At 36.9% G+C, this 23,032-nt stretch overlaps 1 protein-coding gene across 13 annotated transcripts in view; it reads left to right on the top strand.

Annotated features, from left to right (window-relative positions):
* Positions 1–23,032, top strand: part of Sox6 (SRY-box transcription factor 6) — a 580,992-nt gene that overhangs the window by 380,555 nt on the left and 177,405 nt on the right. For all 13 annotated transcript variants that reach the window (XM_051192737.1, XM_051192743.1, XM_051192732.1 and 10 more), the window contains 2 exons: positions 17,563–17,735; positions 20,438–20,506. In XM_051192737.1, coding sequence (XP_051048694.1) covers positions 17,563–17,735; positions 20,438–20,506 — 242 coding nt within the window. The remainder of the gene's footprint in view (positions 1–17,562; positions 17,736–20,437; positions 20,507–23,032) is intronic.

Below are 23,032 nucleotides of genomic sequence, written 5' to 3'. Positions count from 1 at the left end.
ACTGAACCCTCTTTGACTTTTTGATTCCACCTTCTGTGACTTCATTTCATTCTTTGTCGTCAAATATTGTTTTGTGATACAGATATAGACCACATTTGATTCATCCAGCTGTCAGTAGATGGCTGCCATTTTGCCTTCTAACCAACAGTGTGCATGGCTTATAGGTGTTCCATGTACTCATGCTTTCAAAAATATTTTTGTTTTTGGAGAATACCTGAGCACTGTATCTAGATCACTCCTATACTTTCCTTCCCCTGCAACCTCCTCCCATGTCTATCTACTCCCAAAGTCACAGCCTCTTCCTTAACATTACTGTTGCATCTGCACACATGCATATACATAACCTACTTGTCTGTTTAGTGTTGTTCATATGAATACGCCCAGGACTGACCACTAGGAATTGGAAACCTGTGTAGGATCTCATCCTACAGGAGATGGAATCTCTCTCAGCAGCCATCATCTTCCTGTAGCTCCTCCTAGTCCTAGATGAAGACCTGCATACCCATTCTCTATTGAACATGAAAAACATCTAGCATTATTTTACAACAGTTCCTCTTGGTAGATATTCTAAATCTCATATGTAGGAAAGCTAAGGTTCTAGAAACATACAAATAACTTGTTCTAAACCAGAAAGACCAGGAAATATGGAGCTAACTTTTATAATCCTTTTTTTTCCAAAAGCTTACTTTATTTTTTTTTCAAAATTCATGTTAAAGATGTAAACTTGAGTGACCATGCTTTGTCTATAATTCATTTTCTCAAGAGAACATTGTTTTCTCAAAACAAAACAAAACAAAAAGCAAAAAACCCAGTTCAGGTCTCAGAGCATCACCCAAGTGCTATTCCTCAAGACAACTGTTATATTTTTGGCATGCAGCAGAAGTATTTTGTACTTCTCATTTGATTATGCACATTATCTTATAAAGTCTCCTCCAAATTGAACTTTAAAAATTAATCTATTTTACTGCTCAATCAAGAAGTTTTAAGTGAAGCTGACCTGTTAGTAAAATGTGCACATATGCTCCCACAGGTGTCGATGCACGTTAGCAGAGGGCAGGGCTGTTGCTGTAATTCAAGTTAAGACCATAGCAGTTTCACTTGCCACTATTTTTGCACCATCAGTGAAAATGTCAATATGGTGAAAAAGAGAAGAAGAAACCCCAGCAGTTTTGTAAAAACAAAACAAAACAATTTTATATGTATATTTTAGGTATCTGACTCTGTTATATTCATTTCACCCAAGCTATATTTGAATCTTCCCAAACCAGCATAATGGGAAGACTTTCATGCTGGCTCTAGACTCTAGAGTCTAGAGGGAAAGCATGGTATCATTGACATTCTTTTCATTTCATTGATAGATTGCATGGTATAATGGTATGCTTGGGAAATTCAAATCTGCTAAGATAAGTAAAGAATTCATGTTACTTCTTAAGGCAGGAAAATGGTTAACACAGTCAGCTAGAGGCAAATTAAAGTGAATTATTTAATTTAATTTAAGAAAAATGTTATAGTAGAAAGAATTCTGTTCTGAGATCAAGGTTTCTGATTCCTAGAGCTGGGACCAAAGTGTGGTGCAAACCTACTGGCATACACCAGGCTCTGGGTTCAATTCTCAGCAGCACACACATGACTTTGGTTTCATTCCTAACTCTGCCGCTAGCTAATTAACTGTGTGACATCAGTTGTGCCTCCCTCCCTTGCTTGCTTTTAGCTTCCTTACTTATAAAATGTGGGGTTTAATGATCCCTTGATTCTTTCCAACAGTGATTTTATGAGTCTATGACTGGATAAGCATGCTTTTCAGAAAAAGACTTTGCAATTACTTTGAATAGATAAGATTGATTTTAAAAACCATCTCCATCTGGTGATAGAACTGGTGTGAGGAGCAGTAGGGAGTGTTGGGGGAAATACTTTTCTTTGCATAAAGTTCCTTATCCCTGTACACTGCAGGTATCTGACAGCCTGAGCTGCAATGGATCCAGACACAGACCCAAACTCACTATGCACACAACGGCACTCACGCTTCCTCTTGTGGCTCTTCAAGCTGCTGTATATGGGGCCCGTCTGGGACTTCAGTGAGCAAATCAGTCTGATGTTGATCTGATGCTAATGATGCTCCAAAAATTTCAAGATGAGGAAAATGTTCTTAGATACCAACCTAAAAAAAATATGTTTAGGGACTGGAGAAATGGCTCAGTGGTTAAATGTGCATTGCACAAGAGTGAGAACTAGAGTTTATGTCCCCAGAGCCCACATATATGCTGGGCAGTGTGGTGCCCATCTTGTGATTCCAACATTTGGAAGGCAGAGACTGATGATGGATCCCCTGAGCAAATTGGCTAGCCAGACTAGTTCTGTATATGAGCTCTAGATTCCTCTGAGGCTCCTACCTCAATGAGTGAGGTAGAGAGAGAGTTTGAGGAAGAGTCCTGGCACTAGTCTCAAGCCTCCATAAATTGCATAAGGAGTATATACATACACATGTGCCCCTCACAAGCAAATCCACTAACATGAAGTCTGGGGGAAAAAGAAAGAACAAAATGTTTGAATTAGAAATCATGACCCTCCTGCCTTTGCCTTTTCAGAATATACTCACAGTGTGTATGCCTATACAACTTACAGGTTTTGAATGTGAAAGGCAAATGGGTTTATTAGAATTCAAGGGCTGGCTATGTGCCGTGCATGGCATGTGCACTTCCTGTGTGGTCCATCATTGGTAAATTGGGGGGATGACAATATCAATTATTAAAGATAGTTTTTTGTGATTTGATTTTTGTGATATAAACATTGTGGATTAACTACATTTAGCCAGTATCATAACACATACTACTATTTTTTGTGGTATCTGTGATGTAAAATGGATATTATAATTAATAATCTAAGAGCTTTCAAAGCTCACCCAAGTCCTGTTCAGTGTTTGAATTATTATTGTGTCTGGTTGATTTTTATAAAAATATTAGCCAGGACGGTGTTATCCTTCCTGTCTTACTGTATTGCAAACTAAAAGTTTTCACATGATCTCATTTGATGCCTGTTTAGGCAAGTCCATTTACTGATAGATTGTTTTCTTATTTTATTAATTTGTCAAGAAAGAAGGCTAAAATAAGTTGCTTCACACTCAAAATTACTTACTGTATTTTTTTTTTTAATTGGAAGAGTTAGTACCCTGGTAGACTATTGTGTCTTTGAGCTTTAATAGTGAGATAAATGACTACATCACCTCATCTTGCTGATGATCTCTGCTTTATATTTTTGAGGTATCAAGAAAAACTTGTCTTGATTTTCCCTAAGGGCTATGCTACAGTTGTCTAGCTAATTTGAAGGAATGGCGGCATGGGGCTGGTATGGTCAGCTCGCTCAGCTGTGCTCTCCTTTGCACACAGGACAAAGACCAGCAGCTCCACAGATGCTTGCATTCAGATCAGGAATGGGCTTTCATGTTTACACATGACATAATCTTGGCTGGTATTTTCTTATTCACATGTTTGGTTTGCTGCAAAGATAATTAAAACATGGAACTGTTTATGCCTGAATCCATAGTATACTTCATCATCTAGAATACATTTGACCCCATCCTCTTGCAGTGTGAGTTTCTTGAATGTGTGTTTGTCCTGTTTATCTTCCAGCCACACAGAAAACACGAGTGCTCGTTTTCAGTTTCTGCCCTCTTCACTCTGACTTGACTAGTTCTTAGCTTTAAAAAGTATATCATACAACCAACTTTTCTCTAAATGTTGGTAGTTACAATTTAATTGCATTTGTTCTAGAAGTAAAGGAAAAGAAAAGAAACATAGAAGGTTCAGGGCCTATATTTAGTGACATTGGGTTGTAGTGATTCAGCTACTTGTTTTCCAGATTTGTTTGTTTGTTTGTTTGTTGTTTGTTGATTTTTTGTTTTTAGAGACAGGATTTCTCTGTATAGCCCTGGTTGTCCTGGAACTTACTCTGTAGAACAGGCTGGATTCAAACTCAGATCTGAATCATCTGCCTCCCAAGTGCTGGGATTAAAAATGTGGGCCATGCATACTTGGCTATTTTTCAAAATTTGTAATTAATACATGCTTTAGTAATTCAGATTTTTTCATTGAAAATTTTTGATACCACTGCTTTTTATGCACCCTTTCTTAATATGAACTTCATAGTATGAAGCAACCCAGTTAAGACATGACTCCAAGATCTTGTGGAACTGTGTCTACAAAGCTCCAGGTCTGGCAGAGCCATTAATCCATTTTCAGAATGTACATATCATATTCCCTCATTATTCTATGTTTGCCTGTTTGCACAAAGTCTTTTAAACAATTTTACATGGTTTAGAGCCATCAGTTTTTACACTTGACTACCCATTGTTATGTTTTATACAGACCCCCCAGATGCCTTATCTTGGAGACTGTTAGAAGTGTGTGACAAGTTTGAACTTATGAGTTTTGAACTTGAAAATGTAATTAGGGCTCAGGTGACACTCAGTCTTGAAGGACAGGCCATTTTTTTTACTTCTGTTGTACTCATAATGTGGGAGACACTTTTTACATTGCATATATAATATTGCTATTAGTTTCCTAGACAATTAGTTGTAAAATCTTTTGACTAATATTGGTATATGAATATTTTAAGGCTGTCATGTACAATGGGGAGAGATGGTATTTTAAAGTATTTATTTAAAAAACACTAAGTCTAACTCCTTTCAGCTATCAACACTTACTTATAGTTGATATCATTTTTCACTTGCAGATGAAAATTTTTGCTTTATCTTCCTTATGCTAGATGGGACATATGACTAATCTCTCTCTTTATAATGAACTTTATTATTTACTTGTTGTGTATGCCTATGGGTTTAAAATCTTCAGGAGCAAATGTAAATGTCATTTATTTATGTTTATATTTTCATTATGTACTTAACAGCAAACTTAAAGTTTATACTAATATAATGCTATAAAATATAGGCATTTTGATGCTTACTATATTTTGGATGGGCAGCTTCCTGTTGTTCATTCAGTTAATTACTGAGTAAAACTATTAATCTGTTTTTTCTAAAAGGATGAAATCTATATAGTTGAAAATTCCCTGAATTAAGAATCACTTTTCATATGAATTTATAGAATATTTTTATTAATGTTAAATTAAAAAAAATCTCTAAAATACATGACAATTCTGGAGGCATGGAACCAAGATTATATAACTTGTTTCATTGTTAGATTTAGTTTAAACAAAAGGCATATCTGTCTATCTAAGTATTGACCTATACATTTACAAAGTCAATTTTTACTACAAATTTCTATATATTTAAAATAACTAATTGAATCACGTATTTTATAAAATTTCATTATCCATATCTCAGTATTCTAAATTATGTAGACTCATGTCATGGGACTCTTAGAAGATGTATTTATCAACATGGATTCTATCTTTTGCATCTGTGATGTTACTTAGAAACTGGTACTGATAGCAGTTATGACTAGAGTCCATACATGCCCAGATTTACCAGGGTGTCCTGGAATTCACACTCCTGTTGTTGATATAATATTAATGGCATCTCTTTTCATGGATGGATGGATCACCTTGCACAGATGATATGTTGTCCAATTGGCTTCACATGACAGAATTGAAATAGTTGTTGAAGGTCCACTCATTTATGTGCCTGGAGCTCTTGTAGATCTTAAGAAGCTAAGAGTGAACAAGTTTTATATATTATGGTTACCAAAACTGAGATTAGGTAAATTTACTTTGCCATGGAACATAAAAAATAAACATTAACTCTGCATGATGCCTGAGTCCTTTTAGGATCCCAGCACATTATTTAGATAGAAAGAACCTACCAACATTTTAGAAGGAAATCCACAGATGCTTTGTCTTCATAAAGTCAGAGTGCCTGAGATTGTTTAAACTGGAAACAAATTACCAATACTCCATTAATTAAAACTCTTCTTGATTGGTAGACTTGAATTCTCAAATGGGCTTGCTAATAGCATATAAAAGCTTATTCAACGTGCCAGTTTTCTTCCTGTGCTCTGTATACTTCCATTAGTCAAGGAGATTTTGTTCAGCTGATTGACTCTTTATAGCTTGTTTAATAAAGTAATAGATACATTGATTTTAAAGTGTTAGGAAACAAAAATATAGATAAGTGTCAAAGTCTGGTTAGATCTGAATCACAATAAAGGCCATTCTCCAATTTTTGAAATTAAAAAAAGAATTAATTTACTCATATAAACTGTATTTTCTTTTAAAATTCCCTAAAAAGTTTTTGGTGATTTTAGTTTATCATTCAGCTTTAGTGATTTTAGTTTATCATTCAGCTTAAATTCCTTTGACAGATTTTTCTCTGAGAAATTAAGAATCATAACTTGTTCTCTAGCTGAGGGTAGTGTTGGTTCAACTTTACTGAAAGAAGTGATTTTAGAAATGGTTTCTTCAATAATATAACCAACCCTCTTTAAAATATTCCCCTTAAATGCATAGACTATGTAATTCATACAGTCCTCCACTTAAATTCTTCCTTCTAACTTAAAGTTTAAATTCACAGAATTATTTGACAAAACCTTTCAAATAGTTTGAAATTAGATTTTTAGTTGTAACATTTTTCTGAGTATTTTCAAATTAGTTTGTGTACACTTAGTCCTCTCCATTTATGCTTATAAGATCTTAATATTATATTATAATTTTCCTGAGTGTACCTTACCTATTAATATTGTATCTACCAATAAGGTATTTAAAAATTAAAAAAACTCAGAAGTTATTCTTGAAGACTATGTGCATAGTGACGTTTATCTTTTGTTTTTTGGGTTTTTTGTTTGTTTGCTTGTTTTTGTTTTTGATTTTTTTTTTTTGAGACAGGATTTCTCTCTATAGCTTTGGAGCCTATCCTGGAACTAGCTCTTGTAAAACAGGATAGTCTCAAAATCACCGAGATCTGCCTGCCTTTGCCCTGAAAGTGATAGGATTAAAGGTGTTTTCTACCACCTCCTGGCCTGAAAATATGTATTAACCTAAACATGAACTTCTTTGATATTTAACATCCTTGAATTACCTCTTTCCTGTCTCTGAATTTACTTTGCTTCTATATACATAGTGATGGAGATGGCCAGTAGGTTCATTTGGTTACAGTGGTTCTCAAACTGGAAGAAATTGACATACGGCACAAGGGTCCCTGGGATTGCCAGTCATACATCTGGGTTGTTAACTGCTGTGGCTGCCCACCTCCAACTGTTGAGAACTCCTGATTTAGAATTGTTATTAGGTAACTTCAATTTTACTGGGCCCAGAAGTGCTGGTCAGCATCATAAGTGCACAGCACTTCACAGCAATGCCACTGAGGAGCTTGCATTCAGGTGGGAAGTATACATGACAGCCGTTCACTTGTTCTCCCTTGCTAACAACCTTCCCAATCAATTTGTATGGCACTATGATCAACAGAGCAAGTATTAAACTTGGGCCTGGAATCAAGAAGGTCTGTCTGTGACTGTCTGTGGTTGTGCTTGAAGTTTACATGTTCTCAAATTGCCATCTTTAGAAAAGTTTTACTCTTAAATTCAACTTTTCTAACTTTTGTCTCTTCAAACTGCGATGCCCATTGCTGCTGAGTTGGATGTTTCTCTCATCACATCCAGTGGTGGTGTTCTATTCTGTTTTGTAAGTTTTAAATAGTTCCATCTTGCTTCTGTATTGCACACTCAGATTTTGCCATTAAGTTAAAACATTAGTTAAAAATCTTTTAATTGATAAGACAATTGTAAAACCAGAAATATTTTAAAGTTAAAATGAGTTTATGAAATTAGTTCCAAGTTTTTATCAGAATCTACAGCTTTATAAAACAATCCTTTGGAGACTTTGAATTGAGCTTTCTATATACTTATGGATGTCTTATTATGAGAGTATAAAGAAATTATTGTTTATAAGTTGAACAAACATACATTAACTTGTAATTTAATTTTGTAAGAAAAGAGAATATTCTGAATCTTTTCCTCATATTGTAGTTTAGCATGTTCAACAGCAGCATGTGATAGGGGACCCCTGACCACTTCTGTTCCAGGTTTAATTGTCTGCTTCTCTGCCTTTGACATTCATTAATTCCTTTATTCTGAATATGATGAACTATGAATGGGAACTATTAGAGACATTTCAAGAATCATTGTCAACTTAATGTATCTCCACAAAACTATGATGAAATAAACTTTGCAACTCTTGTTTTAACCAGAAGACAGTAGCAGTCAAAGCTGAGAGTGAAAAGAATCTATGTATTTGTCCATCTGTGTTTAAATATGAAATAGCAGTTGAAGAGAATCAAATTTTTGCAACTATATGAGCTTCACAGACTCATCACCTGAGTTTGCAATGGGTGGGATGCACAAATAACTAGTTCCATGGTCAGGTGCTCATTCACAGAATTCTGCAAACTACCAACCACATATTTTCTCTTTCATATGCATATAATATGCAACAACTCCCCAACTGATATATGTGTATGTATATATAAACATATGTATGTAATAAGTATATACATAGGAATAGGTTAAATAAAACATAAATTAGAATAAAAATAAAAGTCCTCTATCAAGAACTGTTCAGGAGAATAAATGAGTTAATGTATATAAAACTCTTAGCACAGAACAGTCACTATGGAAATCTAAATTGGATCTACTATGTGACAAGTGAGCTTGGGCTAGTTCAAGAGTTTTCCTGACTTACATCAGGCAAATTGCAAAATGGGAAATGGACATTGTCTGTGTGTGTGTGTGTGTGTGTGTGTGTGTGTGTGTGTGTGTGTGTGCTGACAGAAATTGTTCCAATCTTAATGATACCCAGGAATCTTCTCTGGTTTTGCAAGGTTTCCCCATGTAACTTCCTCTTGGCCAGCACTTATCTCAGTCTACAGATGCACTACATCCAGGGCAGAGGCAAACTTGATACTTGACACATGCAAATATTTGAGAGGTTCTCAGACTTTCATGGCTGTTTTAAATATTGTATCTGGAATGTTAGAGAATGTTAGAGAATGCCATAGCTTGCATAACCATTGTGTCTGGCCTTGGAACCAGGAGGACATACATTGTTTGGGGAGAGGAGGGTAGGCCTAAGAAATAAGTACATAGAGGGTTATCCCTGTGAGCCAGGCAACTCAACTCTTGAGGAACTCTAGACCTGTCACTCAGTGTCAAGATCTGTTTTCACATCTATAACCTGTCAAAGTCCACTTTGTTGACCTCTTTAGCTATTTGATTTCCTAGTCCAGTTTTTAAACTTATTTTGCAAATACAGCTTTAAAGAGAAACTGTAATTTTTTTCCTTGGGACCAGAGAAACAGCTCAGTGTATAACTCTTGCAGAGGACCAGAGTTCATTTCCCAGCATGTTGGGAGGCCCACAACTTCTTGTAACCCTAGCTTCAGAGCCTTAGGCATGGGGGCATTTGTACTTGTGCACATACAAACACATATTCCTAATTAAAAATAATCTTTAAAAAGAGAAAAAAATATGAAACACATTAATTGTCTCTTTTTAACATTTACCTGACTAAAAATGCCTAATGGGTCCCTCACAATATTGTTTCTCACTTCTGTATATTCCCTGATTATTTTCTCAGTCTGAGCTGAGGGTTGGTAGCCTGGACTCTGGACATATATGGATTAGAAATGAAAAGACTTGGATTCAAATTCAGTCAACTGCTTTGTGTGTTGGTCAAGTTACTTGGCTGTTAATCTAACTATGGTCTAGCTGTTTACATGTGAACTGAACACAGAAATGTTTATGATGCAGATTTAGCCATGTAACACACAAATCATGTTAGACAAAATATCCTTAGTTAAGTCTTACTCCTCCCTTCCTAGCCTCCAGATATGGTGGACTGTCCAATGAAGACAAGTTTGTGAAACTTGGTGATTGAAATAAAATGTGCCATTGTTCCTCTCCATAAAGGAGAAGAGACTTCCATGTTTCTGAAAGGTGGAGTTATTATTTTTATGTGTCTGTTATGGAAACGTAGCCATTACTGCATATCACAAACACTGAGTAGTACTGTCATGGTAGCCTGTTTCCTGCTGAAGATGAGATGTGTCAGGATGCCTTCATTTCCGGACTCCCAAATGATTGGATAATAAAGCACAATGGGCTGATGCCCAGCTGTGAGGTTGGGAGCCCAGATGGCAGAGTTCCATGGATTGTTCTTGCTCAGTTAGGATCTGCAACATGAATAGACCTCAGTCGATCCAGGAAACACACTTCCTTTTATAGCCAGGAAGAAGGGAAGCTAAGGAGAGGTGAGTGTGCCTGGCATAGACAGGAGGCTGGTCTTCATTTAGGAAGACCGGGTCTTCTTTTCTCTTTAACAGATCTTTAACAGATTTGAAAGACATTTTCAGTGAGATTTCTTTATATTTTGAAAAGGGAATTCTCATATATTTAGTATTGTGGTTAAATAAGGATCAGGATAAACAAAAACCGTACTCCTTACAATTTAGTTTTAAAAAAAAAGCCTCTGTCTCAATTCATGAGGCCAGTTTCCTGCATGGCCCTCCTGAAGTGATTCCTAAGAGCACAACAGCTGCATTTATTAAACTTTTTATTTACTGAGGAAGGGATGGGAGCATATGTGAGCAATGACAATAGCTGACTGAGGAGAAAACAAAGCAATTCCAGTGTTCTGTTTTGAAAAAAGTCATTCAGGATTTGGTCCTATTGGTTCAGCTGTTGTAACCAAAGCCTGATAAGATAATAGAGGGCTTTGTGGGTTTTTTTTCCCTGAAATCCTTTATCTTTATGATGCTCTGGGCCCCTTAGAGTAGAAAGCTTTTAAAATTGCTGTTGGATTCAGGACTCAATTATCTGCTGGTACCCTGGGACAGACAGGGGTTCCTTTCTTAGGCAGTCACCACAAAGTAACTTTTATCGAGGAACCTTCTGGTGTGTTGTGGATCTCCTCAGCTCACCCTGTTTATTTTTTGGTTGACTTTTTGATGCCCTATTTTGTGACATTTAAAAGAAGATTCTGTCAAAAGAGGCCAGGGCTAAATGATGTACTGGTCTTGTGAAGTGGCAACATCACAGCCCATCTGATGTGTGCAGGGCTGCAGTGGCAGAAGAGACAGTTTGACCAGGTTATCTGAGGGCAGAAAAGATCAAATGTGCCTTTCTTTTATGATTGGCATTGTATTTTTAGCTTTCTTCTCAAACAATGTCCATCTAAAAACAATTAGAGCTGACCGGGGAATTGATTCGTAAAAGCTTTTTTTTTTTCAACTTTCTTTAAAATCTTTCTGCATTGTTGGCTGAGATCCTGGATTGATGTCACTTTGGAATTACTGTTAAGTGCTTTAATCTTTCTAGGACTGATGTGGAAAAGTCTATTCTCATTGGAACCCCACTTCAGCATCTCTGCCTGCCCTCTCCATCAGTCTGAGCACAGGCATTTTTAGCTGTGATTCTTGTAATTTCATTGTGACTTCTAACAAGTCTTTTAAAGTTAACTTGTACAGGGATCCAATGTAGCAGGCTGGTTAGGTGCTGTTTCATGTTGAAGCCCCTTGGACATGCATCAGATACTGCTGTTTGCTGTTGGTTTTATTTGGCTTAGTAAATTTTGCTTTGACAAAACAGCCCCTCACTTCATTACAAATAAAAAAGCATACAGGGAAATGCACAGAATTTTATTTAGCTGTTCTCTCTTTTCTCTCTCCTTTCTTCCTCCCTCCTCCCACCCCTTTGACCTTTCCTCCACCTTTTCTCTCTTCTTCCCTCTGCCCTCCTGCCCCCTTCTCTTTAAGTATCTCTGTCTCTTTCTGTCTCATTCTACTGCTGTGCACATTTTTGCATTTTCTTCTTACAAAAACTTAAGCTCTCAGGACAATAATGATCTGCTCTGAGAGAACAAGTATTGAGGGGGTGACCTATGAACAATTTCTGTGCTCTAGAAGTTACAGGCATGGGATTTATTTGAAAAGAAGTGAGGCGAGCCCACATGCAGAGTGGAGCCCTCCCTGTACTTTCAGTGCCCAGCATTTTTCTAGTGCCACCAATTGTAATTATATGAACTTCATAAGGGCAAAATTAGCTGGAAGATTATGATGCTAAGTTTTATGAACTGATTTGTATGTATGGGGGCGGCCTTTAAATTAATCTTAAATGTGACTTTTGATATCCATTTTAATTTCTTATTTTATACCAAGAAAGAAGGTATCCATTTCATGTATATTCTTAATATTTTGCTTTTTTCTTTATTGTTGAGACTGAAGACAGGTTTGTAAAAGTTAAAAAATAAATTACCCATTTTACTTAATTTTTCCAGGTTCTCCAGATTCTGACCAAAAAAGGCTAGAGGGCTGATTCTGAAACTGTTATAATAAAAGATAGTATTTGAAAACTTGTAACGAGGGAAATTGCCACCATATTTACATTTTGAAAAGTGTTTCCTTATTTACACACTATTGACTTCCTATTGAGACTCAAAATTTTAACTACAACTGGTAAAGAATTCAACGGATCAAATTCAGTAAATCTGAAGTCACTAGAATAAAGGCCCCTCAGGAAAAAAAAAATGTGTCAATTTTAAAGGTCTTTCCTAACTGAAGACCATTTTGTGATAGAGCCAAAGGTTAATAAAATCAGTAGTGAATGTAGCAATTTTACAGATAAGCTATTCACAACAAGTGTAGTTACTTGAATAAAAAGCTAATTCAGTTCTAAAATACCACATGCAGTAGCAGTGAATAGCTGCTTTTAGGTGCTTTCCAGAGGAGGGTAAAATACAGAATCACAGCACTCTTCTCTCACCGCGTCCCCGGCTGCCTGTAAATTGCTGTGAATGGGGCTGTGGGCTGACAGGCTCTATTAAGACAAACTGCCTTTCTCATCGGAGAGATAAAATAAATCAGGTGTTTAGTCAAATTAAAATACTTCAGCTAGAGCAGGCCCTGGGGAGTACTGATCCACCTTACTAATCCGAGAGAAACTCAAGACAGATGTGGTTTTGGGATAAAGATGACCCCATGGAAGAAAAAAGGGGAAGAAAGAAAAACTGTCCTGCAGCTTGCAGCTCTGCCTCTGCAGTTGGAGAATAGATATAGTTTATGGTGGAGTGTCAGCCGCACCTCATGTGTGACACACAATAAAAGCAGGCGCACTGATTTGGAGAAAAGCTGTGTACAGAAGCTTTTTTTTTTTTTTTGCTGGCTCCCTTTTTGTGGTTGATGAAAATACCTCAGGCTTTGTGTAGGAGGCAGAAGAGAATGTTTTCTGGCAATGCATTTGGGAGAGTCATTTTAAGATAGTCTAAAGATGTGAAACAGATGGTGTTAGGCTACCCATGACCTCTGCTGGCTCTAGGGCATTCTTAGGCTCTGATCTATTTACCTACCTACCTACTATCTATCTATCTATCTATCTATCTATCTATCTATCTATCTATCTATCTACTTACCTATCTACTCTCTATCATCTATCTACCTACCTACCTATTTATATACTATCTACTATCTATCATTTATATATCTAAATTTTGTCAAATCTCAAAACATGATTTAGGTTAAGATTTTTCCATACATCCTTAAGTTAATTGAAGAAGCATCTTACAATCTTGCTTGCTCTAACATGCCCTGACTGTATTTGGGAATCCCATATGCCTCACTGACTGCCTCTTCTTTCAGCCACTTTGGCCATTCTAGTTTCTCTGAAAAAGTTTGAGAATGAAATAACTTGTGTTCTCAGATTGGTTTGGTCTCTATGATTCACATTAGATACTATTTTTATTACAGCAGGGTAGGTAAACACTTCATGAATTAAAACAAAACTATCTATTAGTATAGGTTCAAATGTTGATCTTTAATTGTGCCAAACTTATACAATGGATATGGAACAAAAGGTTCACTCCTCCCACACACAACTATACATTTAGAGAACATAACTATTGTATTGTTTGAATGCATTATTCCCTGATCTGAACTCAAGAGCTAGCTACATGGCTATACGTAGAATTTCTCATTCTAAATGAATTTTAAATATTTTATGCTGCTGCATTTCATGCAGTACCATTTGTTGTGTCTTATACCTATACAAACATCTGTCTGTGTATTTTCTATTTGTCATCTAGCTATCACCTATCACATACCATTTATATCTATTTAGTTATCATTTATCATCTAGCTATACATCACCTGTAACCAATATCTATCTAGTTATTTACCATTTGGTCATCTACCATCTTCTACATCTGTCTATAAATCACTTATCATCCATCCATCTATCTATCTATCTATCTATCTATCTATCTATCTATCTATCTATCGTCTATTATCTGTCTATAATCTACCTTTTCTATCATCCATATCAATCGTCTATGAATTATCTATCATTTATCTAGTAATCTATTAGATAAATTTTACTTAAGTTTAAGGAAAAAAATGGTATTGTATGAGTACCTAAATCCTTAAATTATAAATATTGCTGCCTTTTTGTTTTATTTTCCTTAAACACCTGGCTAACTCCAATGAAAGAGTTTTTAGGTCACACTTAATGTTTACAATCTGTTTCATTGTCTTCATACTCTGTAAAATGATTCAGCTAAATGCTATTATTATGTAGTAAACCTAGGTCTTCATAACAGAGTCACCTAAGCATTTATAGATAGCACTATTAGCCCCACCTTGAACAAGAAGCTGTTATTTACATACTTTTCTGAGCTTCTCTGTTTACCAAGCAGAAGAGAAAGTGAAATCAATAAAAGATTTTTGAAAGACTTTAAAACTGGAGAAAGGGAAATTTCATCTTCACTGAGAAATATAAATACAACTTTTGTGCTTTATTAACCAAGAACATTTGTAGGACAGCTAGCTATCTCAGTCTTCTGAAGTCTCTTAACTCACCTCATATTGTTAAGTATAACAAGAAAATTAGTGGATTCATAATAGGACACAAAGCATGGGCAATAAAACACATACACTCTCTATTGATCTCAGAACTTGCAGCCTGTTCTCCACATCACAGCCAGAGCTGCTTAAAATGTTAGTAATGTTGCATTATTCTCAGAACAGACACAAAAACTCATCAAACATGGTCTACATGGGCTGAATGGAGTGACATTTTCCTGCCTCTTTAGCCTCATCTGGTACCCTTCTTTCCTTTATTTTCCTTGTTCATATTTAATCACCTTTGTTTAATCTCTGAAACACACCAAAGCCCATATACCCCCAGCATACACATTCTGAGCCTGATCCTATATTGGTTTGTCCTTCTGGAAAGCTCTTGATCACCCACTATTCACAACCCCTCCCCCTTAGCTGTAGTTATCTTGCCATGACAACATTTCATATTTTCTAGAAAGTTCTTTGATCAAAAGGCATTCCTACTTTTTCCCTAGTTAATTCATGTTCTTCTTGTTAAATTCTTGCTTTTCTAGGGTTCCTTATTTGAACTTGGATCCAAACGTGGGTCAACTTCTTTTAAAATAGTTGATTTGCTTGTAATTTGTCAGCAGTAGTTTATATTCATATAGTGATTATTTGATAGGGTGCCTGGCACGTTATTCCCATCCAAAAGATATTTAATGAGTTAAAAATGAATGAAATCAGTAAATAATTAAGTTTTTTAGTTTTCCTGTATCTTCTTATACTTACACACAATAATGAAAATATAACTGGATCTTTTGTCCTTTTAAAGATACTTTCTGATCTCCCTTGCCAACCTACATTTATGGGCTTTTGATTTAATATTTTTTGGATTTAATATTTTTTAACCAAACCTAAAATCCTACTGACGAAACAAAGATCCATTTTTCTTCTTTATTGATCTCCATTCCTGATTCTCTGTATATTTCTATAATCAGTGTTTTCTTGTACCTCACTCTTGTCTTTTAATTTTGATTATAGATACTTTTTCAGATCAGTCATTCTTTCAAGGACACAGGGAAATCTTTTTTTTTTTTTTTTTTTTTTTTTTTTAATTTGGGTTGGTATTAAAATACAAAGGTGTTTCTAACTGGTTGGTCTTCTGAAGACATCTGTCTTACCCTGAAGGAATCACATGCCAACAAAGGCTAGCCAATATATGCTGAAGAAATCTTTTTTCCTGGGGGGCCACTCAGAAAATAGGGATACACGTAATTAAGATATTTTTAGCTTCTTGGGTTGTTCTGGTGCTTTCTTAGCAGGCACGGGTAAGGGTTCATGGGGCTGGAAGTCTCCCCTTCCACATTCACAAAAATCAGCAGTCTTCATCCCCTTTGACAGCTGCTGGCACCTTCCTGAAAAGCTTTCAAAGCATAGGTCTCTTCTTTATAATGAAACCAGTGAGGATCCAATGCTGTGGCTGCAATCCTTATCTTACGCTGTGGTAAAATGCTCTAATTTAGATTCACAAAAGGATTCTGTCCCCTTTACTTAGGAGAGCTGTGCAATTTGTCCATAAAAGACTGTGCAGTGCCATTAACGCATACCATAAGTGCTCAGCATCTTTGCGTTCATTAAACTGCACATCCTTATGCATAACCTTCCCAGCCTCTGAGCCTGTTTTCTTCCTTTGAATAGTGACAAATGGCAAAAGGGCAAGGAGGCACCCAAGAAACAGTGTTGTTTTTGAGGACTATCCTGGAAACCTTAGCTTGATCCCTAGCCCAAAACCAAACCAAACCAACCACACAAACAACAAAACCTCAAGTCTTTCTTACCTAAAGCAGTTTTTATTTTCTTGGAAAAACTGGTTCTGTGTCTAAGAGAGTGACCTCTTACCGCTGAACTTCAGACAGACCTTTGATAATAGAAAGCCTTTGAGGACAATGATCACAAAACTCCTTAGATTGTGTTTAGTAAGCACCCACCCTCTCTGATAGAGTCATCGAGGAGACTGAAGTTAGAGAATACTAAAATACTAAAACTTTCTGAACTTTCATCATAACTATAGAACTTTGTTTTCTTTTTTAAAGTTTTTTATTAGCATATATTAGTTGTACATAATAGCATTGTATGGTGGTTGCCACATTTTCATACACATATATAGTGCATTTTGATGACATGGACCTGACCTCTCACTACACCTTTGTCTGCCTTCTAGTCTTGTTGATGTCCTTCTGCTTCTCAACTTGTTCCTCCTACCCCGTGTGCTTTCTTGTCTTTTGTTGTTGTTTTAAATTTGTTTTTGTTTGATTATTTTTGGTAATGCAATGAGTTTAACTAGTAAGTAAACTAGAGTTTATTTACAGGGACATGGTAAGGGGCCATATACAGGAGCTGGGGCTCCTTATTCATAGCAACACCATTGAGGAAAATGTTTCTCCCTCACACAGCCATCATTAAGTACCTATAAAACCTCAGATTTTTGGTTTGCTTAAAAGATACACATTTCATGAGAAGGAGTAGATGGGCAGATTTTCCTGCTTTGGTTTTGGTTTAGAGGATTCTAGGTGACTATACTGTTCTGGGCCATGACAAGCACTAACTACATCATAGCACCCATGCGATCACAGTGGCTAATAGTCACCGTCCCAGACACTTGTCTAGGAGGTTCTCTTTCTAAACTCTGCCTTTCTTTCTCTGATCCCTTCAGACATTCCTCAAGCTTGTGAGATTTCTTCTCGTTTCCGTTTCAGGTACACCTGAGAGCTTAGCAGAGAAGGAACGGCAACTCTCTACGATGATTACCCAGCTGATCAGCTTGCGGGAGCAGCTCCTGGCAGCGCACGATGAACAGAAAAAGCTGGCAGCCTCCCAGATCGAGAAACAGCGGCAGCAAATGGACCTTGCTCGCCAACAACAAGAACAGGTGAGGCCTGCAAAAAGAGCCAGGGAACTGAAGATGTGGTGGGGTGGGCGCCAAGCTCAGCAAGCAATCACACTGATTGGTCTATTGTAGACTTTCTTCAGAAAATAAAATCAGGAAAATTCAAAAGAAGAAAAGAAAAGAAAGACGGGAGGAAGAGGGGAGGAGGGAGACTTCTAGAAATCCAGTCTTTAAGAAAACGGAGGACTAAGAAATGCATCCTAGCTAGTGGGGAAGCTGGCAAGCATGAATTTTGGAAGGTGTGCTTAAATTACTTAGGTATAGTCAGCTAATCCCAGAGCAGTTGGTAGGTTCTCTCCAGGCCTTACATTCTTCTCTAGAAAAGAGGGGATTGATTAGCTTCTACAGAAACTTTGGGACTTTTCAGCTCATTGGCTCAGTGGTTTTGTTTTAGAATTTGTTTTTGTTTTTTTAAAAAAACTCTGACTTTAAAGTGAGAACCGCTTAGCTCATTCCCCCCCCCCCCCCCAATCAGCCCTTCCTGGCTTATGCTTACTTTCCAAGATAATTATTGATATTCTGTCCTTCATCCCTGTGAAGGCTGTATTGGTTTGGATGGTATGAGTTACAGTCACTTTCTAGAGTGCAGAAGAGTCATTGAAAGCAAATTAGTGCATGGCTCCTCAAACTAGACTTGATTGACTCAGAAACGAGGAGGAAGAAAAAATATCAAAGTGTAAATGTATGTCTTTTAGAAAATGAACCACTTTTACAAATGATTTTCTTGTCTCCCAGAGTGCATTAGTATAACAATGATCCTATAGCATAGTGTCTCATGTCGGAGATCAGACAGACCCAAATTAATGTGCAGTTTTTAGAAATCTGACATTATTACTGGAATTATCTTTTCAGTTAAATGTATTTTACAGGGATATATACAGCAGTATATGCTCTGTTGATTTTAATGAGTTGTGACGTCTGGTATTTTATATGCTTGAGTATTTGCCCACATGTAGGAATATGGACTCAGCCCCTAATGGAAAATAACATAAAGGAACACTGTAAAAAATCAGAAGTTAGAATGTCATTTAGCCATCCAGAGATGACACAGTAATTAACTATTGACACTTGTGAATAAGCTAGCACAAATTAATCTTGACACATTTGCAGACGAGTGATATCTTACAGTGAACACTTTGTAATTATATTTCAAAATGAAAATTAAATGACACTTAAAACTAGGTTGTCATGCTCAATGAAGCGAGCATGTAGCTCAACCGATTGGCAAATAAAATTCAGAGTTTGAGCCACATGGTGCTTATGTACCATACTTCACTGTGTCAAAGCCATGTGTGTAGAGTGGATGATGGTAATTGCGCTATGGTGTTTCCGATGCATTTCTGGGCAGCACTTTATCATTTACAAGGGACCATCAATATTAGATGCTTGGTGGTGTTTCACCAGTTTGCTAAGAGGAAATAAATATTCAGAGGTTCCAGTGTCCATACCTAGAGCTGCAAAGTGAATGGTCCATTTCTGATTTGAGTGGCAACAAGCAGAGCAGTTCATGCTAACCTGATTAAATCCTGTTTCTGTGTGCACTGTAAGCTCTGGGAAAGAGCAATCTCAGTTCTCAAACTGGAGTCACTTATACTTACAGTATTACATTTCCAGTATGAGCCACTTGTCACCAGAAACCATGGAACAGCACCAGGAAGTCTCCCATTCTGTTGTCATACACTAGATGACATGATTGGACATCTCCTAGGTTCTAGATGATGGAAGGTGACAGGAAGACTTAAGATGTATGCAGGTAGAGATTGGAGTCATCACACTCATTTTTATTCCCAACATACCTCATTCTAGAATCCTGGAAATAGGTAGAAAAGCACTATGGAATTCAGTCTTCCTGGGTGCTCTTGGGTTCTCCATGCATCCTTGTTTCACAGTGCATACACTGAAAGAAACCTAAAATATTTTAGAGCCCAAGGCTATAGTCATCTCTGAGGGTGGGCAGTGGGCAGGCAGACAGGGAGCAGCTGAACACTGACTCCTAGTTAGTTAGGCAGCAAGTCCTGCCTTCTTTTGCCTTATAAGGGTAGATGTGGTCTCCTGTAGGGTTTGGACTTCATGGCTAGTATTTCCTTCTATAGACCAGATAACTTCATAAAGTACTGAATTTGATTGCTGTGCAAAGACAGGGACCATAATACCTATATGCAAATTCTATACTATGGAACAAGTGTATCACTATCTTAAAAATACATGCTTTGTAGATTAGAGAATGTCATCCAAAAGCTACATATTTTCACTATTTACTATGTTTTCATGTCCCTCTGATAATATTTGTAAGTGCGTCAGGGCCAGATAACAGAAATAGATTAGGAAATCCTTTGCTTGCAGATTTTACTTTTCACAGTCAGACTAACCTCTTTGCACAAATGTGAAAGGGGGTTCCTGTTTTATTCTGCAAGGATCCAAATTTCCCTAGTTTTCAGCCAGTCAGTGCAAACTGAGGAGCTTGCTCTCAGCTAGAGCACAAGACTGTACTTTGCATTTCTGGATAAAGTAGAGGCACCTCACTGACTCTGTTCTTCTTTCCTCTCTGGCCACACTGCCTCCATCCAAAGAGTCTTTCACACTGAGGCGCAGTAAAGCATTCGGGCAGTAGCAGGAGAGACATTCAGGTAATGGGAAAGGTGCAAGCATTTCATTTTAACTTAATGGAAATTTATTTCTGATAGATCGCAAGACAACAGCAACAACTTCTCCAGCAGCAGCACAAGATCAATCTCCTGCAGCAACAGATCCAGGTCAGTGTGTTTTATTACCTCATCTGATTACCCAATGTGCTCTTCATTGAAAATGGAATTTAAGGTGTTGTAAATGAACGCCTGTCTTATTAACAGTGCCAACGTGGCTGTTATTCAAGGATGATGCTGTACACAGTGGTTGTCAGAGGGGACAGCCAGGTGGTAGTAACAGCATTCTCTGGTGTGATATGTGAGCAGTATACACCTACCCACCCTCCTTGGCTCTAATTTGCCCTAATGCCACTAAGCTGAAACCCTCTTGGTTTCCAAGGCAGCATGCATAGATGCTGTTTTCACTGATAAAAGCCACTTTCTGCTTTGTGTTTTATTATGTAGTAGGGCCACAGAGAAAAGATTACTTTTATTTACTCAGGATTGGTTGAGTCAATTCCAAGAAGAATATGGGAAAAACCTATTAATAATTAATTTCTTTCTTAGCAAGTACTAACTTCACTGTCTTTGGATGCTAAGGAAAACAGACAGAACAACAAACAGTGGCCTGTCTTCAAGGAGCTTACTGTCTAGGCAGCAAGAAAAATGGTTCCGAATAATTGTAGTCTATTTTAGAAAAGTCAAGTCATTAATTTTATTTATTTATTTTTCTAACAGTAGTATAAAAATGTGAAGTTTATTACAGGTCTGCAAAGGGAAGGTGGCAGTCTGATTCATGTTTCTTTATCTTTAGACCCTTGATTAACTCAACTAGCAGCAGTTTCAGATAGGTAGGGAAAATGGCTTCTGTTTCTGAATAGAAACCTAAAGTATGTTAATTGTAGAAAGTGCTAGAGTAAAGCAATGGTTGTCTACATTAACTCTCTGAAAACTCATCCCAGAGCTATGCTTAGCCAACTATAGACTTCTTTCTCTTGTTTGTTTTATTTTCTGATCTGTTGGAATCTAGTCCACCACAGCTGAGCCAGTGTCTTCTGAAATTTCTCAGCACCTTTACTGAGGTTGATGTCCTGCCTTCTTCTACTCCCCAAAGCACCAGTAACATAAACTTATGGCTTCCTCTAATGTTCTACTGCACTGATTAACACCAGTAATTTTAACTTAGATATTTGCTTCATTTTGGTAATCATTCTTAGTATTCTGGGCACCGTGACTATACTGAAAATTCCAACAGTGTCTCAAGAGGTACCTCTCCTCAATTTAGCCTTTTGTTTTGGCAACTTCACTCCAAGTATTTAGCTGGAATGCATTGTCTGGTTTTGTTCTGATTCTGTATTCATATCTATGTTTCAAAATCAAGATAGACTATCTTTTGCATTTTTGATGGTCAGACTCCACAATTCAATCTGGGAATAATTTTTCATTCTGATATATCTTTCATGTCTCATGCTGAGGTCCTTAATTACATAGCTATCCAGGTGTCCCCTTGTCTGCACTTATTAAAGTTTCCCCTGTATTTCCTACTCCTGGGGTTAAGATTTTTAGTCTGTGGTTTCTTAACATATTTCTCTAGCTTTGTCCAAGAACTCAGTGATGTTAAATGACATGATCAGTTAGTTCCCTCTGTGGACACTCCTATAAGGGTATATATTTATGTATTTCTAATATATTCTGCTTTTCATCTGATGTTATTTATATCAACAGACTGTCTTGATGATATCTTCCCGTGTTACTGAAAACCTCAGATGAATAGCAGTCAGTTCATAGTAGTTTTTAAAAATATTATAGTTATCGATTATATATGGATTTATCATTATAACTTGAAATTGATGTGTTTTAAGTAAATGTGGAACACAATCTTGAAATATTATACGAATATTCACTTTAAGAAGATAGGGATGGGTGTGGGGAATAGATAAGCTGGTAAAATCCGTGGCATACAGCATGAAGATCCAAGTTCCATCCCTAGATTCCTAGAACCCTACTTATAATTCCAGCACTGGGGGAACAGAGACTGGTGTTTTCCTGGGGTTTGCTGGCTAACCAGATTAGCCTCAGTGGTAAGCTCCAGGCCAATGAAAGACCCAATAGCAATAAAATAGATGGACAGCACAGGAGAAATACCATGCAAGGTTGATTTCTGGCCTCCACAAACATACATGTATATGTAGTCTTCCCCAAGTGTAACTACTCTGACATGCACATGCTCTCTCTCTCTCTCTCTCTCTCTCTCTCTCTCTCTCTCTCTCTCTCTCTTTCTCTGTCTTTCTCTCTGCCTCTGTCTCTGTCTCTCTCTCTCTCTCACACACACACAGAATATAAACTTTTCTAATAGATTCTTAATTACCTAATTTTTGAAACATTTTTCATTGTTTAAAATTTTTAAAATTTAACTAATCAGCAATTGAACTCAGAAATACAAGTTATAAATCAGCAAAGGCACACATTGTCAATGTTAGGCTCATTCTCATTTTAGGGATTTAAGTTTCTTTCTAACAAGAATCCTGCTTTTCAAAGTAAGAGAGCAGCTCAACTTGTGTTTACTGTTCCTTCTGTCCTAGGCTCCTGCTACATGACCTATCTTGTCAGCACTTATCAGTGGGAGACCATTCTAAGAATATTTCAAATGCTAAA

This window comes from Phodopus roborovskii, unplaced genomic scaffold, assembly GCF_943737965.1.
Source record: "Phodopus roborovskii unplaced genomic scaffold, PHOROB, whole genome shotgun sequence".
Lineage (NCBI taxonomy): Eukaryota > Metazoa > Chordata > Mammalia > Rodentia > Cricetidae > Phodopus > Phodopus roborovskii.
Note: the sequence above shows the minus strand (reverse complement) of the source record. Positions and strands in the feature narration are given on the sequence as shown.